The 15,798-nt window shown below is 64.3% G+C and overlaps 4 protein-coding genes across 4 annotated transcripts; 2 read left to right on the top strand and 2 right to left on the bottom strand.

Annotated features, from left to right (window-relative positions):
* VTJ83DRAFT_2936 (uncharacterized protein) lies at positions 1–4,582 on the top strand (the record flags this gene model as incomplete). The annotated part of the gene is made up of 2 exons (XM_071009261.1): positions 1–131; positions 223–4,582. 2 exons carry the CDS (start codon positions 1–3, stop codon positions 4,580–4,582), a joined length of 4,491 nt encoding a protein of 1,496 aa, XP_070866817.1.
* A 950-nt stretch (positions 4,583–5,532) lies between these two features.
* On the bottom strand, positions 5,533–8,044 carry VTJ83DRAFT_2937 (uncharacterized protein; the record flags this gene model as incomplete). Its single annotated transcript, XM_071009262.1, has 2 exons — positions 5,533–7,905; positions 7,976–8,044. 2 exons carry the CDS (start codon positions 8,042–8,044, stop codon positions 5,533–5,535), a joined length of 2,442 nt encoding a protein of 813 aa, XP_070866818.1.
* Positions 8,045–9,450: 1,406 nt separating this feature from the next.
* VTJ83DRAFT_2938 (uncharacterized protein) lies at positions 9,451–10,764 on the top strand (the record flags this gene model as incomplete). The annotated part of the gene is made up of 1 exon (XM_071009263.1): positions 9,451–10,764. One exon carries the CDS (start codon positions 9,451–9,453, stop codon positions 10,762–10,764), a length of 1,314 nt encoding a protein of 437 aa, XP_070866819.1.
* Positions 10,765–13,571: 2,807 nt separating this feature from the next.
* On the bottom strand, positions 13,572–15,740 carry VTJ83DRAFT_2939 (uncharacterized protein; the record flags this gene model as incomplete). Its single annotated transcript, XM_071009264.1, has 1 exon — positions 13,572–15,740. One exon carries the CDS (start codon positions 15,738–15,740, stop codon positions 13,572–13,574), a length of 2,169 nt encoding a protein of 722 aa, XP_070866820.1.
* Between the last annotated feature and the right edge of the window lie 58 nt (positions 15,741–15,798).

Raw genomic sequence — 15,798 nt, forward strand, 5'->3', positions numbered from 1 at the left:
ATGGTCCGAATCTCGCGGCTCCCCTGGGGCCTCGCCCTCCTCGCCCTGACGGGGCCCGTGGCTGCGTCGCCGTCGGTCAACGTGGCTCTCAAGGCCGCCTTCCCGTCCCCTCCGTACCTCGTTGAGCTCCTGTAGGTGGCGTCGTGTTTTCCTCGTCTCCGTCTCCGTCTCCGTCTCCGTCTCCGTCTCCGTCTCGGTACCTCGAGCTCACGCCGGACGCAGAGAAACCGCTTCCGCCGACAATGCCACCATCTACTTCTCCCTCCTCGACCGCATCGCCAAGGGCGACTTCGCCGAGGCCAAGACGGACAAGGCCCTCTACGAAAGGTTCTTGCAGGTCCTGGCCGACGACGGCCACATGGGCCCCGAGGCCCTGTCCGTGTTCAAGCTGGCCCTCTCCCTGCGAACCGCCGCCCCCCGCATCGAGGCGCACTACCAGTACTACGCCACGGCCGTCGAGCCGCTGCTCTCGGGCGTCGACCAGGACGGGTGCGCCCACTGGCTGTTCGCCGACGGCAAGCAGCACTGCACGCCCGGGCTCGACGCGCCGCATGCCGACCTCAAGGGGACGGCCCAGGCCCGCACCCTGCCCTTCGACCGCAAGCTTGGCGCCGGTCCCCGCGACATCATCCTCTACGCCGACGTGACCTCGCCGAGCTTCGGCGCCTACCACGACGCCGCCGTCAAGCTGGCCCGCGACAACAAGGCCTCGTACCGCCTCCGCTACAAGCGCAGCCCGGCCCATCCCTCGGAGCCGCTCTCGGTCAGCGGCTACGGCGTCGAGCTTACGCTCAAGAAAACCGACTACATCGTTATCGACGATCGGGATACGGGCGCCGCCAAGCCCGCCGCCAAGCCCGCCGACGACGACGACAACGAGGACATTACCGACATCAAGCCCCTCGAAAAGTCGGAGCTCGCCCCGCTGGGTCTCAAGGCCGCCTCGTACATCATGCAGAGCGCGTCGCCTTTCGACGCCCTGCTCAAGCTGACCCAGGACTTCCCCAAGCATTCCACCGCGCTCGGCGCGCACAACGTCTCGGCCGACTTCCAGGCCGAGCACGAGGCCAACCGCCGCGTGCTGGTCCCGGACGGCATGAACGTCTTGTGGATGAACGGCGTCCAGCTCATCGACCGCCAGATCCAGCCCTACGGCCTGATCCAGCTGCTCAAGCAGGAGCGGAAGCTCATGCAGGGCGCCGCCGACCTGGGCCTCACGGGCGAGCAGGCCGTCGCCCTCATGGGCCACCCCGACGTGGCCCGCGCCCAGTCCGGCGACGAGGCGTCGCGCCGCTTCGACTGGCGCGACGAGATCGAGGAGGGCCGCGTCATCATCTGGCTCAACGACATCGAAAAGGACAGCCGCTACCAGGAGTGGCCCGACACCATCTTCGCCCTGGTCGAGCAGTTCGGCATGGGCCTGCCCCAGGTCCGCAAGGAAATGTTCCACGCCGTCGTGCCGCTCGACTTTACCCGCCTCGAGGACCTCGAGGTGGTCACCCAGCTCCTGGCCTTCATCAAGCGCCTCGTCCCCGTCCGCTTCGGCCTCGTGCCCCTCACCCCGACGGGCGAGGCCGTCGAGCAGGCCAAGCTGGTGTACCACCTGCTCGAGAACTACGGCCTGGCCGCCATGACGAGCTACCTGGAGCAGGCGTTCCAGACCCGCCAGGCGAACGGGCCCGACGAGGCCCTCTTCAACGCGGCCGTCCAGGACCGCCCCCTGCGCCCCGAGTCCGAGGCGTTGGCCTTCCGGGACATCTTCGCCTCGGAGAAGCACGAGCGGCAGATCCACCTGGCCAAGCGCTGGGTCGAGCGCCTGCGCGCCGGCGGCGAGACCCCCTCCGTCTTTTTCGACGGCTTCGTCATCCCGCGCGACGCCAACTGGCTGCGGGCCATGAACGGCAAGCTCATGACGGACCTGCAGTCGCTCCAGCGCGCCGCCTACTTTGGCCAGGTCAACGACAACGTCTGGATCCCCGGGCGGTTCCTCGAGAACGCCATCAAGCGCCGCAACACGCTCATCTTCCCCGAGGACGGCAAGGACCCCGCCTTCCTCAACGTGAACAAGCTGTACGCCGAGCACCCGGGCGTGCTGGGCAAGGCGCCCGTCCTCGAGGCCGACGAGGGCACCGGCAAGGAGGACTGGGCCGCCCTGACCCTCGTCGCCGATCTCGAGACGCCCGACGGCCAGAAGCTGCTTCTCTTCGCGCTCCGGTTCCGCGCCGCCAACCCCGGCGTTCGCCTGGACGTCGTCCACAACCCCAAGGACGCGTCGGCCCGCGCCCCCTCGACGCGCCTCCTGCGCCTCAAGGTCCGCGAGGCCGACCTGCGCACGCTCGACCGCCTCTCGCGGCTCGAGTCCATCCTCGAGACCCCGACCGCGGGCACCGACGCCGCCTACGACGCCGGCCTCGCCGCCTTCCTCGCCGACGCCAAGCTCCAGGCCGGCGACAACGCCGTCCTCCTCAACGGCCGCCTGATCGGGCCCATCCCCGCCGCCGAGGACTTTGTGGTCGAGGACTTCCAGGCGCTGCTCGACGCGGAAAAGGAGACGCGCATCGTCCCCGTGTACAAGGCGCTGACGGAGCTCGGGCTCATCGACAAGGTCACGGGCCCGCTGGCCGCCGCCAAGCTGACCTCCATCACGGCGCTCTCGAGCATCTCGGACCTCCCCCAGGGCATCTTCGACTCGGCCCAGTCCATCCGCACCACCGCCTTTGGCGGCTGGAACTCGACGCACACGTCCTTCGCCGCCGGCGCCGACCCGGCCAAGGCCACCGTCTTCCTGGTGGCCGCCCTCAACCCGGCCAGCGAGGTCGGCCAGAAGTGGGCGCCCGTGCTCAAGGTGCTGTCGGAGCTCGAGGGCGTGCACCTGCGCGTCTTCCTCAACCCGGCCGACGAGGTCCAGGAGCTGCCCGTCAAGCGCTTCTACCGCTACGTCCTCGGGTCGCAGCCGAGCTTCGACGCCGACGGCAAGGTGCGCGCGCCGTCGGCCGAGTTCGCGGGCGTGCCGCGGGACACGCTCCTCGTCGCCGGCATGGACGTGCCGCCCGCCTGGCTCGTCACGTCCAAGGCGTCGGTCGACGACCTCGACAACCTGCGCATCAAGGACATCAAGGCCAAGCGCGGCACCGACCGCGTCGAGGCCGTCTACGAGCTCGAGCACATCCTCATCGAGGGCCACTCGCGCGAGATGCCGTCGGGGACGCCGCCCCGCGGCGTGCAGCTGGTCCTGGGCACCGAGACCGACGCCCACTTTGCCGACACCATCATCATGGCCAACCTGGGCTACTTTCAGTTCAAGGCCAACCCGGGCGTCTACAGCATCCGGCTCAAGGAGGGCCGGAGCTCCGACATCTTTGCCATCGAGAGCTTGGGCTCCCAGGGCTGGGCCCCCGTGCCGGGCGACGAGACGGCCGAGGTGGCGCTCATGGACTTTCAGGGCACGACGCTCTACCCCCGTCTGCAGCGCAAGCCGGGCATGGAGGAGGAGGACGTGCTCGAGGAGGGCCGGGACGGTGCCGGTGCCGGCGCTGGCGCTGCTGCGGGCAGCGCCGGCGGGGCCGCGGCCATCGTGTCCAAGGGCCTCAGCTTCGCCAAGGGCCTCCTGAACCGCGGCAAGCCCGACGACGCCGCCGCCGCCGCCTCGGCGTCCCTCTCGGAAACCAAGCACGCCGAGATCAACATCTTCTCGGTCGCCAGCGGCCACCTGTACGAGCGCATGCTCAACATCATGATGGTGTCGGTCATGAAGCACACCAACCGCACGGTCAAGTTTTGGTTCATCGAGCAGTTCCTGTCGCCCTCCTTCAAGGACTTCATCCCGCACCTGGCCAAGGAGTACAACTTCACCTACGAAATGGTGACGTACAAGTGGCCGCACTGGCTGCGCCAGCAAAAGGAAAAGCAGCGCGAAATCTGGGGGTACAAGATCCTCTTCCTCGACGTGCTTTTCCCCTTGTCGCTCGACAAGGTCATCTTTGTCGACGCCGACCAGATCGTGCGCACCGACATGCACGACCTCGTCGCCCTCGACCTCGAGGGGGCGCCCTACGGCTTCACGCCCATGTGCGACTCGCGCACCGAGATGGAAGGGTTCCGCTTCTGGAAGACGGGGTACTGGGCCAACTACCTCAAGGGCCTGCCCTACCACATCAGCGCGCTCTACGTGGTGGACCTGCGGCGGTTCCGCGAGCTCGCGGCCGGCGACCGCCTGCGGCAGACGTACCACGCCCTCTCGGCCGACCCGCACAGCCTCGCCAACCTCGACCAGGACCTGCCCAACCACATGCAGTTCCAGATCCCCATCCGCTCGCTGCCGCAGGAGTGGCTGTGGTGCGAGACGTGGTGCAGCGACGAGACCCTCGCCGACGCCCGCACCATCGACCTGTGCAACAACCCGCAGACCAAGGAGCCCAAGCTCGACCGCGCGAGGAGGCAGGTGCCCGAGTGGACCGCCTACGACGACGAGATCGCGGCGCTGGCGAGGCGCGTGAGGGACGGGCCCGGCGAGGCCGTCGAGAACACCAAGAGCAGGACGTGGGAGGAGAAGGAAACGGCGAGCGTCAAGGACGAGCTGTAAGCGTTGTGGGGGGGGGGGGGGGGGGGGGGCCGCGGCATGGTTTGTACCTAGCGTCAAAGGACCTACTGTGTACCTGACCTGGCAAGCCCGGAGGACAAGAAGGAGGAGGAGGAGGAACCGGGAGAAGAAGAAACCCCCGGCGCCGGTGCCGTATCGATCGCGTTACTAGGGTGCCTTTTTCTGTACCTTGACAACCGTGGGAAATGTAGCCAGCCAGCCAGCCAGCGAGCAAGCAAGCAAGCAGCCTACTTGGATGGTTTTCCGGCGTCCTTGTCGTTCCCGGCATCTTTTTTTTTCCTCCTTCGTGCGCCGCATCACATCCGACCAGTTTTACACTGACTGCCTCGACCAACCCATCGCCGACACGGCACAGCAGCTCCCCTCCGCTCCTCGTCCTCCCACGTAAGATCAAATCATGCCATGAGAACACCAACACCGTAGCGTACCGCCAAGCCATGTTCAGCATCGTTGGGTTTCTTTCTTTCTTTCTTTCTTTCTTTTTTTTCCCTTTTTCTTGTTACAGCTTTATTCCCTCGGCAGCCCAAGCATTTCCTTCAAGCTCGGCCAGGCCATGTTGCAACGTGCTACCCAACGTCATGTCGCTCGGTGCAAGGCAGACAGGGGAACCGAACCCACCAGCCATAGCAAGCATCGCTTCGGGGAGCAACCAAGCTCCTCTCGTTTCATCTCATCTCATCCGTACCCCGCGAAAAGCCATGCCAATGGCCATCAACCCTTCCTCGACCCCCCCTCGTCCCTCCATGATCCATCGTCATCATCATCATCGTCATCCATTACCATGCCCGTCAAGGAAGGAAAAAAAAAAAAAAAAAAGACGCAAAACCTGCGAGCCCCAAACTCCAAAACACCACCCACCACCCATGGCTTTTGACCAGCTCAAAATATGCGATACCAACCAATAGGCACCGCACCGCTCCCGCGCCGCCGGCTCAGTGCGAAATGTACTGAAACACGGCGCTCACCTCGCGCTCCCCGTGCTCCTGCTTGAGCAGGTGATCCTGGATGCCCTGCAGGCCCTCGTTGACAAAGTGGTTCCACGTGCTCGTGTCGCCGTAGAGCATGGCCTGCGCCTTGACGTGCTGCTTCCCGTCGGGCCGGCAGCGCTTGCACTTGAAGGTGTCGTGCGTGTCGGACCGGGTGTCGGGCCGGTACTGGAACAGCTCGCGGAGCGAGTCGAGGCTGAAGTGGCGCTCGACGTCCTCGGCCGAGTCGACGACGCACGAGCTGAGGCTCTGCTTGTGGGACTGGCGCTGAAAAATCTTTTCCTCGATGGTGCCCGTGGCGATGAAGCGGTAGACGAAGCAGTCCTTCTTTTGGCCGTCGCGCCAGACGCGGGCGAGGGCCTGCTGGTCGGCGGCCGGGTTCCAGTCCGGGTCGAAGAGCACGAGGCGGTTGGCGCCGATGAGGTTGAGGCCGCAGCCGCCGGCCTTGGACGACAGCAAAAAGACAAACTCGGGCCCCTCGGGGTCGTTGAACTTGTCGACGAGCTTCTGGCGCTTGTTGACGTTCATGCTGCCGTCGAGGCGCAGGCAGCCGTAGCCGCGGCAGCGGCAGAGGCGCTCAAACAGGTCGAGGGTCTGGGTGTAGTTGCTGATGAGCACGATCTTGTCGTTGGTCTCGGCGCGGATGCGGGCGAGCATGCGGTCGAGGACCATCATCTTGCCCGAGTACCACGTCTTGACGTCGCGGTCGCGGCCGCGGGCGTCCTTGGGGACGTAGTCGTCGGGCCAGAAGCGCTCGCAGCCCGGCAGGTCGGCGGCGAGGTCGAGCAGGTCCGGGTGGTTGCAGAGCTTCTTGAGGATGCCGATGGCCTTGAGGGGCTGGGAGCCCTTGCCGCGGAGCAGGGCCTGGATGTCGGGGGACGTGAGGAAGTAGTTGTAGAGGTCGAGCTGGAACGGGGCCAGGTTGCAAAAGACGACGTGCTCGTACTTGACGGGGAGGTACTTGGACAGGATGTCGTTGGTGCGGCGGATGATGAAGCGGTTGACGATGCCGGCCAGCTCGGCCAGGCACTCGTCGCCGCGCTGCCGCTCGGCCTCGGTGGCGTCGGCGTCGCGGCCGCGCAGGATGGGTATCTCGAAGCGCCTGCGGAACTCGAGGCGGCTGCCCAGCAGGTCCGGGTTGGCGAAGCTGATGAGCGAAAAGTACTCGGACAGGTCGTTTTGGATGGGCGTGCCCGAGAGGATGACGCGGCGCGACACGTTGAGGCTGTTGAGGGCGTTGAAGGTCTGGCTGTCGCCGTTCTTGAGGCGGTGGCCCTCGTCGCACAGCATGAGGCCGATGGGGGTGCCCTTGAGCTCGTCGACGTTGAGGCGCAGCGTCTCGTACGAGACGATGATGACGGGCCGGGTCACGGCGCGGCCCGTGGCCATGGCCCACTGGCGGAGCTGGCGCGTCAGCTCCTCCTTGGAGGCCTTGCCGTCGATGGCGAAGGGCGTGATGGCGTCGGCGCCCAGCCACTTGACGAGCTCGTTGGCCCAGTTGCGCACCAGGCTCGAGGGGCAGGCGACGATGGCCTTTTGGATGGTGGACTTGCCGGCCTCGGGGGACTGCCTGAGCAGGGTCCAGAGGAGCGTGATGCACTGGAGCGTCTTGCCGAGGCCCATCTCGTCGGCCATGATGCAGCCGTTGGCTTTTTCGTCGATCATGCCCGTGACGCAGCGGTACATGAACTTGACGCCCTCGATCTGGTGGGGGCGGAGCACCTTGGCGAGCCTGGGGTCGATGACGACGGGGACGCGCGGGCGGTCGCCCTCGACCTTTTTTTTGATGCCGAGTATCTCGGCCAGGCTCTTGTGGACGAGGGGCGCGTCCATCTTGGGCTTGGCGGGCTCGGGCGGCTTGTCGGCGGCGCCGGCGGCGGCAGCGGCGGCGTCGTCGCCGCCGTCGGGCTTGGGGGCGTCTTTGGGCTTGTCGTCGACGGTCGGGTCGTAGAGCACGATGGCGAACTCGCCGCAGGGGTCGTGCAGGGGCTTGGCGATGACCACGGTGCCGCGGCGCATGCCGAGGATGGGCGGGGGCCGGTTCGGGTTGTAGGCGTTGGCGTCCTTGTTGGCAAAGGGCACGGAGAAGGCCTTGCGGAAGACGTGGTCCTTGTCCTTGGCCTTGAAGACGGGGAAGCGGTTGGCGTCGCGGGTGGCGAGGGCGAGGCGGTCGGCGTTGGTGTAGGGCTTGTCGGCGTCGTTGTCTCCGTCGGCGCCCGCGTAGTCGACCTTTCTGCGCTTGCGGGCGGGCCGGTCGGTGGCGACGGTGCGGGCGGCGGGCTGGGGGCACCTGAAGGGCTTGTGCAGGCGTTCGAGGGCCTGAGGGGCCGGGAAGCGGCTGCGAGGCAGGGCGTTCTCCTTGGTGGCCGTGGTGGCCGCGGGAGCAGACGCGGCCCTGGTTCTTCCAGTCAGCACCTTTGGTCGGCAGGATGCATGCAACAAAGGCAACAACGTACATGACGGACGCGCGTGTGGGATCGCGGGGACGGCTCCGAGGGTGCTTGGCTCCGAGGGTGCTTTCGGTGGGTGGATCGGTATCCGGCTGCCCAACTCCAAGCAACAAACAAATCCGGCGAGGGGCTTCGGCCGGTCAGAGGAAATGATGCAACGATGCGACGACAAGATGCACGGTAGGCGTGGGGGCCCTGGGAGGGCTTGGATCGCTGTCGTGCAGAGCGGGATGAATTGCTGTTGCCCCAGCGTCAAAAGCGTGCGGATGAGGAAAAAGTGCGAGAGCGTGGGATGTTGACAGGTCGAGACGCGTCGGATTTGCCAGGCAGCCTTGCTCCGAGACGCGCCGGCCCCACGATGTCATGTGACCCCGGCGCCATGTGCCGACCCACCCTCGTTCGAGATGGGAATGGGCGCACTACTGCGTACAGTACAGTAGCTCCCTAGCACTGTACCCTCCAACGCCGAACGGGCGGGCCGTCATCGTTCAGAGGCTACGTAACACAGCGTCTTGGTCATGCACCATGCACCATGCACCATGCACCATGCACAAGCACCGACCCCGGCATTTCCCAACATCCCAGCAATGGGATGCATGGGCTCTGAGGACGTGCTGTGTACACAGTATTTGCGTAGAGGGACGTAGATGGACTTCTCTTTTTTATTTTTTACGCAAGTTGCTTACACAGTACCACTGTACCTAGGATCTAGGATGCATTGGCCATGGAAACGGATGATGTAATTACACTCCACACACGTTTCTCGAGTCCCGTCTTGGTGCGTTCCCCAATTCTCCACCATGCATTGAACCCCCCCCCCTTCTCTCTTCAGATCTTGGGCTTCCCAGGGCTGGATGTCTCTAGATGACTTCAGTAGGCCGATACCTAGGAGATACCTAGGGACCTAGGGACCTAGGGAACTGGTGCAAGGTGCTCTCATGGAGTCTCTAACCATTCTCCTTCACATGCCTCGGACCTTTGCGCAACCGTCCCCGGTCATGTCATGGCGTCATGCATGTTGAGATCCCTCGGCCCCATGAACCCTCTCACGAACGACTAACGAACCCCCCCCCCCCTCCCCCCACCATCCATGTTCCCCCCGGGCCCATGTCCATGCGGGTCGGTTTTCTCGGGCTCGGGTCGTCCTTCTACAACCGCTCGTACCGTCGTAGATGGGCGTTGTTGAGGATGTTGGATTCGCTTCTTTTGAACCATGCCTCACTTCCTGCTCGGGGTCTCTTTTCCTCGTCGTCGCCAGTAGGAACCGTAAGCCACCAAGACTACCCCGTACCCTCGGATAGAAGTACCTTGGACAAAGACGCGGGTCTGGGGAATCCCCCGCCTTGACCTCCCCGCCCCGACCTCCGGCGTGCGAGCTTCTGCAACCCCGAGCTCCTCCGCCCGCAACACCACCATGTCGGCCGACTTTTGGGCCGGGTACATCTCCGGCGCCGCCTCCATCGTTCTCGGAAACCCCCTCGACGTGCTCAAGGTTCGGCTCCAGGCCGGCGTTTCCCGCCCTTCTTCCTCGCCGGCATCGCCGGCCCTCTCCGCCGCCCAACCCCCTCCCGCCTCCGCCACCGCCTCCTTCGCCAGCGCCTACATCCGCCCGTTCCTCCTCGGCACCGCCGCCCCCGTGCTCGGCTACGGCGCCCTCAACGCCCTGCTCTTCGTGTCGTACAACCGCGCCGAGGCCTTTCTGAACCGCTACCTCACCGGCCCCGACAGCGCCGCCGCCGCCGCCCACGGCGTCGTCCTCGCGCAGGACGACGATGGCTTCCCAACCCGCGGCGCCAACCTCCTCGCGACCTGGCTCGCCGGCGCCGCGGGAGGCCTGGCCACCTGGGTCGTGTCCGCCCCGACCGAGCTGATCAAGTGCCGCGCCCAGCTCGAGATTCCCGCGCGGATAACAGCACCCTCGGCACCATCACCGTCAACCTCGGCATCCCTCCTTCCACGTTCCACCCCCGCCTTACAACAACAACAACAACAACTACCACAACAACAGCATCGACAAAAACCACCCTCCTCCTCCTCCTCCTCCTCCTCCTCTTCGGCATCCTCCCTCTCCATCGCCCGCTCCATCCTCCGCACGCACGGGATTCGGGGCCTCTACTTTGGCGGCGGCGTCACCGCCGTCCGCGACAGCGTCGGCTACGGCTTCTACTTTTGGGGCTACGAGCTCTGCTCGCGGTGGATGGCCCGGCTCGCGCCCCCCGGCTCCGGCGGCGTCTGGAGCACCGACGCCGCCCGCGTCCTCCTCTGCGGCGGCCTCGCCGGCATCATCACCTGGGCGAGCATCTTCCCGCTCGACGTGATCAAGACGCGGATGCAGGCCCAGCCCGACGTCTTTTCCTCCCGTCCGCCAAGGACGACGAGGACGGCGGCGGTGGCGGCGGCGGCGGCGGGAGCAGCGGGGGAGACGACGCCGCCGCTCGGGGGCGCAAGAGGCGAACGAAGCGAGGCCCCGCGCACCACCGCCTGGGCCGTGGCCAAGGATACCTACCGCGAGGGCGGCGCGCGGGCCTTCTTCCGCGGCCTCGGCGTGTGCAGCGCCCGCGCCTTTGTGGTCAACGCGGCGCAGTGGGCCGTGTACGAGTGGATCATGGCCGAGCTGGGGCAGGGGAGGCGGGGGGAGCCGCAGGAGCAGCAGCAGCAGCAGCAGCAGCAGCAGCGGGGGGGGCGACAACCGCCCATGGGCGGGGAGGAGGCGGCGTTGGCGTTTTGATGCGTGTCTGCCTGCTACTACCTTGGCTACCTGGAGACGGCGGAAAGGAGGGTGGTTGGAGGATCCCCTCTGTTGGAAATACATGGTTCAAAGACGTATATATATATAGAGAGAGAGAGAGAGCTAGAGAGAGAGAGAGCTAGAGAGAGAGCGAGAGAGAGAGAGAGAAAGAGAGCTAGAGAGAGAGAGAGAGAGAGAGAGAGAGAGAGAGAGAGAGAGATACACACACACATGGCGATGTCCGATAAGAGAGGGAGGAGCTGGCTTTTTTTTCCCTGCCAGAGTTGAACCTTGGCAACGAGGATGAGACCGGGACTGGGACCGGAGCAGGACAAGGAGTTGTGTTGTGCTGCTAGGAAAGTTGATGAGGGTCGAAGGAGGGAGGAGAGATTTGGATACCCGCATCGAGCGATAGCAATCAACCAGGTGTCTGCAACATGACAATTCTCTTGCACCAAAAAAAAAAAAAAAGAAAAAAAAAAAGGGCTATGGACCTCCCATCCATAGACTTCACCCACCAGACATTCTCACCCTGTTCGTCCCAAAGGAATACCTCTCGGGGTCGGAACGAGCCCATGAGAGTTGCAACGGCCTTGGGACCGCCAGCAACCCCCCCTTCGGAATGAATCCGAAGCGGGAAAACAGAGACAAGAGACCAAGCTGCACAGCCGACAAACAACCCACCGCGCAACACCGCAAAATATCTTGCCCAAAGAGGACGAGAGAGAATGTATGAATTTATATATACGTTGTCTGTGTGTGTATCCCCATTGGACCGACCAAAGAAGCAGTTGTTAGGAGGGAGCATGACCCGACCATGAATGACCGCGACCGCCAGATGGTTTCCCAACCCCGAGAAACCCACGGAGAAAAAAAAAAAAAAAAAAAACAAATGCACCCATGGTATCATGCCCGTTCCCGTTCCCAGTAAAATGCCATGCCCTAGACTCCGATCTCCGAGCGCCTATATATATATCCCCATGGACCCCATGTGCCCGCCCCCTCTCACCCATGTATCCCCGACCGGACTTCATCCCAGGCCGAAGCCGAACCAGAAACCGTGTGTATATACGCCAGGCCAACCCAGCCCCGCTGTTGTTCTTGTTGCTGTTGCTGTTGCTGTTGCTGTTGCTATTGCTTCCCCTCCCCCTGGAATGGATGGATGTCCTTCTGGATGCGCCTCCTCGGATGTCCCCATGTCCGATATCGCACGTATGCAGGGCATGCTTGCATGCATGCTGGATGCGAAAGGGGGGACAAAGGACGAAAAGAAAAGAACCATGATGAACCGACTCGGGAAAAAACAAACGAGATGGCCGCCAATGAACCAACGGGACCGAGGACCTGCCAGGAAGCCCATGAAGAAACCCGGCCGAGGAAAAAAAAAAAAAAAGAGCTTCTCGTCACTCTTCCATCTCGTCGTCCGGATTCTGAATGGTTGGCAGGTTGGGCAGGGAGGACGGACGGTGAGGATATCACAAGAGTCCAGGATCTGTGAATCCAGGTCATCCATCCAGACGCCCCCCCGTTCATCCAGGGCGGAAAAGAAAGCCACAGGAAACCCCACTCCCCCAACCATCCATCCCGTCGAATCAATGGACCCGTGTATCGATTCCGAACCTATTGTTTTCCCTGGAGGACGTTGCCCAAAGACAGAAAAATGTAGATCGTCATGAACCACAAGTCGTAAGCCGTCGTAAATTTCGTTGTTTGGTTGTTTGCCAAGTCCCGCTGCGCCCGCTGCATCCGCTATGCCGTACCGTTGTCCCTAGGCTGCTGGCCGGTTGGCTCGAAGGAGCTCACTCGACGAAACTTTGTACGTGATGAGCGGATGCCGGGTGTGGGAGGGACGTCCATGTCGAGTCATCCCTTCCGGTTCGCTTCATGACGTGCGTGCGTGGGGGGAGGGGGATTGTTGTTGTTGTTGGTAGGTCGCACAGGAGCTTCCGGTGTTTCCGCAGGTTGGCCGAGAGCTTTGGTTGCTGTTGGCCGTGTTGGCTCCGCCGAAGCCAACGGCAAAACGAAACAAAAAAAAAATGTAATGACGGGGGAAAGTCAAAGAGAAAGATGCTCGCTCCAATGCCGTGTTTGCTTGAGCGGTGCTGTGGTGTGGGCGTGGCGCTGTTTCGAAGGGATCTCGAGAAGCCAGGACGGCTGACAGGTCGCATCCTAGGGTGGGCGGGGCTGCGATGGTTGGCCGTTTGATGTCTGTGTGTCCGTCTGGCGATGTCGGCGTCGAAGAAAACCTGATTGTCCCAGAAGAAGCGAGCGTATGGCTGGCGGCATGTACTCCACCAAAACGATGATGCCGATGATGCTGGCTGCCGGTGTGTTGGCGCTGGGCATGCGAAAGCATGCGGTGGTAGGATGAGAAAAAAAAAGAAAAAAAAAAAGGTGGATGATCGGGTGGGATGTTTCAGTGGAAAAAAAAAAAAAAATCCATCCGGCGGTCGTCGGTCGTACGGAGAGGGCTGCTACCAGAAACAGCAAAAAAGGACAAACGAGCGTAATCCCCGACCCTACCGGAGAACAAGAAGAGGAAGAAGCTGCTTTCGCTCGGCGCGAGCACCGTCCTACCCGCTGGGGATTTCCCCCCAGCTCCGAAGGACCCGTGCCGGACCGCCCATCAGGACATCGCCATGGCGAAGCCATGACGGATTCCCAGGCGCGCGCCGAAGCGAAGGAAAAGCGCAGGATCCTCAACCGTTCGCCAGCAGGGGGTTCCCGGGAGAAACGCTCGTCCTGCCTTTGAGCTGCTGCTGCTGCTGCCGCCGCTGCCGCCGCCGCTCGGGGACGACGGACGCCCGTCAAGGCGCGACGGCCTCGACGTACATGTCGTACAGCTCTTCGCAAAAGGCGTCGAGCTCAAAGATCTTGAACTGGCTGTGCCACTTTTTGAGAAAGTCGGGCTCGCGCCAGGCGGCCGAGATGTTGCGGCTCCAGCCGTACAGCTCAATGTTCCAGCCGCGAGACAGCACGCGCTCGATGTTCTTCTTAAAGCCATCCGAGTACTGCGCCGACGCGGCGTCGCCGGTGGCCAGGACCATGGTGGCGGGCTCGCGAGCGTCCATAGCGCTCTGCAGGATCTTGAGGTGCAGCAGCTCGTCGACGCCCTGCTCGCCCTGCTTCATGACGACGTTCCGGCCCCCGTTGTCCTCGCCCGAGGTGTCGGTCCCGGAGGCGTCGGAAGCGGCCGCTTTGCCGCGGCGCTTGCGCGCCGGGGAGCCGGCGGCGGGCTTGGGGACGCGCTCGAGGATGTTCATCTCGTACTCGAGCTCCTCGGCCTGGAGCATGTAGCTCGGCCAGCGCTTGTTGTACGAGCTCGACAGGGAGCCGGCGACGACCCTCTTGGCGACATTTCGGTCGCGCGTGAGGATGGTGTCGAAGTTTTTGAAGGAGAAGGGCGGGGCGAGAACCCGCTTGGTGACGGGAATGCCGCGGCTCTCCTTCATGCTGTCGTAGAAGCCAATGATGATGTTGGACAGGTCGACAAAGATGTGGACCGGGTTGCGCGCGATGAAGCCCAGGTGGCGATCGGAGCGCACCTTGGCGTCGTCGAGCTTGAGGTCGCCCACCTTGTGGCGGAGGTAGCGCTCCTTTCCGGCCTTGGTCGTCCAGTACTTGGGGACCAGCTGGTCGGGGCCCAGCGCGTGGCGCGGGACGTCGTAGCACGTGAAGCCCATCCAGGGCTTGTGCGTCGTCTCGCGGAAGGGCACCTTCTTTTCGGGCGTGGCCGAGAAGGGGCCGGGCGACGGCTTCGCCGCGGCCTGGCCCTTGGCGGCCGACGAGCCGGGCGTCGCCGGCCTGCTGCAAGGCACGACGGCGGGGGCGGGAGAGGGGGGCTGGGAGATGGCCGCGGGAAACACGCCGGCCGGGTCCGCCGGGTCGGCCGGGTGGTGCGCGAGGTGGATATGGGGGTCGTCCAGGATGCTGTCGACCTTGGCGCGCATGGCCGAAATGGCCGCCAGCAGGCCGTTCCCGAGGTGCGCTGCAGGCCCGGGCCCGGCTCCAGCTCCGGCTCCAGCTCCGACCCCCCACGCGCCAAAAGCGCTCGGGGTGGAGGGCGTCGGGGTCGGGGCGTTGGAGGGCGGCCTGAAGCCGAGGGTCTCGGCCAGGTCCGCGGGGAGGAGAGAGACGCCGCCTTCGGCGTCGCCAAAGCCCCCGCCGTCGGACTCGGCATCCGAGACGCTCTCGGAGGAGAAGGTGGGGTGGCTCCACTTCCCGGACGCGACCGAGGTCTCGCTGCCGTGCGGCGAGGGGGTCTTTGAGAGCCGGTGCGAGGCCATCTTGTGGGTGTGGCAGCCCGGCGTGTCGTAGCCGCACACGGTCCTGGCGTCGTCAAAGGGCGTGTCGATGGTGGACGCGGCGTGCCAGTAGGACGTGTAGATGGGAGCCTCGGGCATCAGAGGGCCGACGGGGAAGGAATCGTGGGGGTCCGCGTACGGCTCGGTCGGGCACGACCAGCAAGCGCGCAGGCGGTCGTCCTGCTCGGCCTTCCAGCGCTCGCGAACGGCGGCGGCGATTTCGTCAAACTGCGCCTTGGCCACCTCCATCGAGTACCTGTCGGCGGCCGTGGGGTCGGCGCCGTTCTGGAGGGCCTCGTCAAACGCCCTGTGGGCGGCCGTCTCGACATGGTGGTGGGAGCCCGTGAGGACGCCGAGCAGCTCGCGGTGGCGGGCGGTGGATCGCGCGTAGCCGGGCGACAGGAGCAGGCCGACGAGATCCGGGTCGATGTGTTGGACAAAGGTCTGGAGCGGCTCGAGCTCGACGGTGTGGTCGGGGTTCTCGACGAGGCGGAACTCGGTGGGAGGCCCGCAAAAGAGCTTCTGGAGGTCTTGGGGAGAGAGCTGGGTGAGGTGGTATGAGGGGCCGTCGGAGGCGCAGAGGAACTTGCGAGCCCACTTGGCCAGAAGGTCCAAGTCATCGCCTAGGCGGCGGTCGCCGCGCTGAGCACGGCCGAAGTAGGTGGAAGCCATCGCTTTGTTGGCATCAGTCGTGTCGAGGAGATGCGACGGGAAGAGGCGGATGGGTGGT

The sequence above is a fragment of the Remersonia thermophila genome, chromosome 3 (assembly GCF_042764415.1).
Source record: "Remersonia thermophila strain ATCC 22073 chromosome 3, whole genome shotgun sequence".
Taxonomy (NCBI): domain Eukaryota; kingdom Fungi; phylum Ascomycota; class Sordariomycetes; order Sordariales; family Chaetomiaceae; genus Remersonia; species Remersonia thermophila.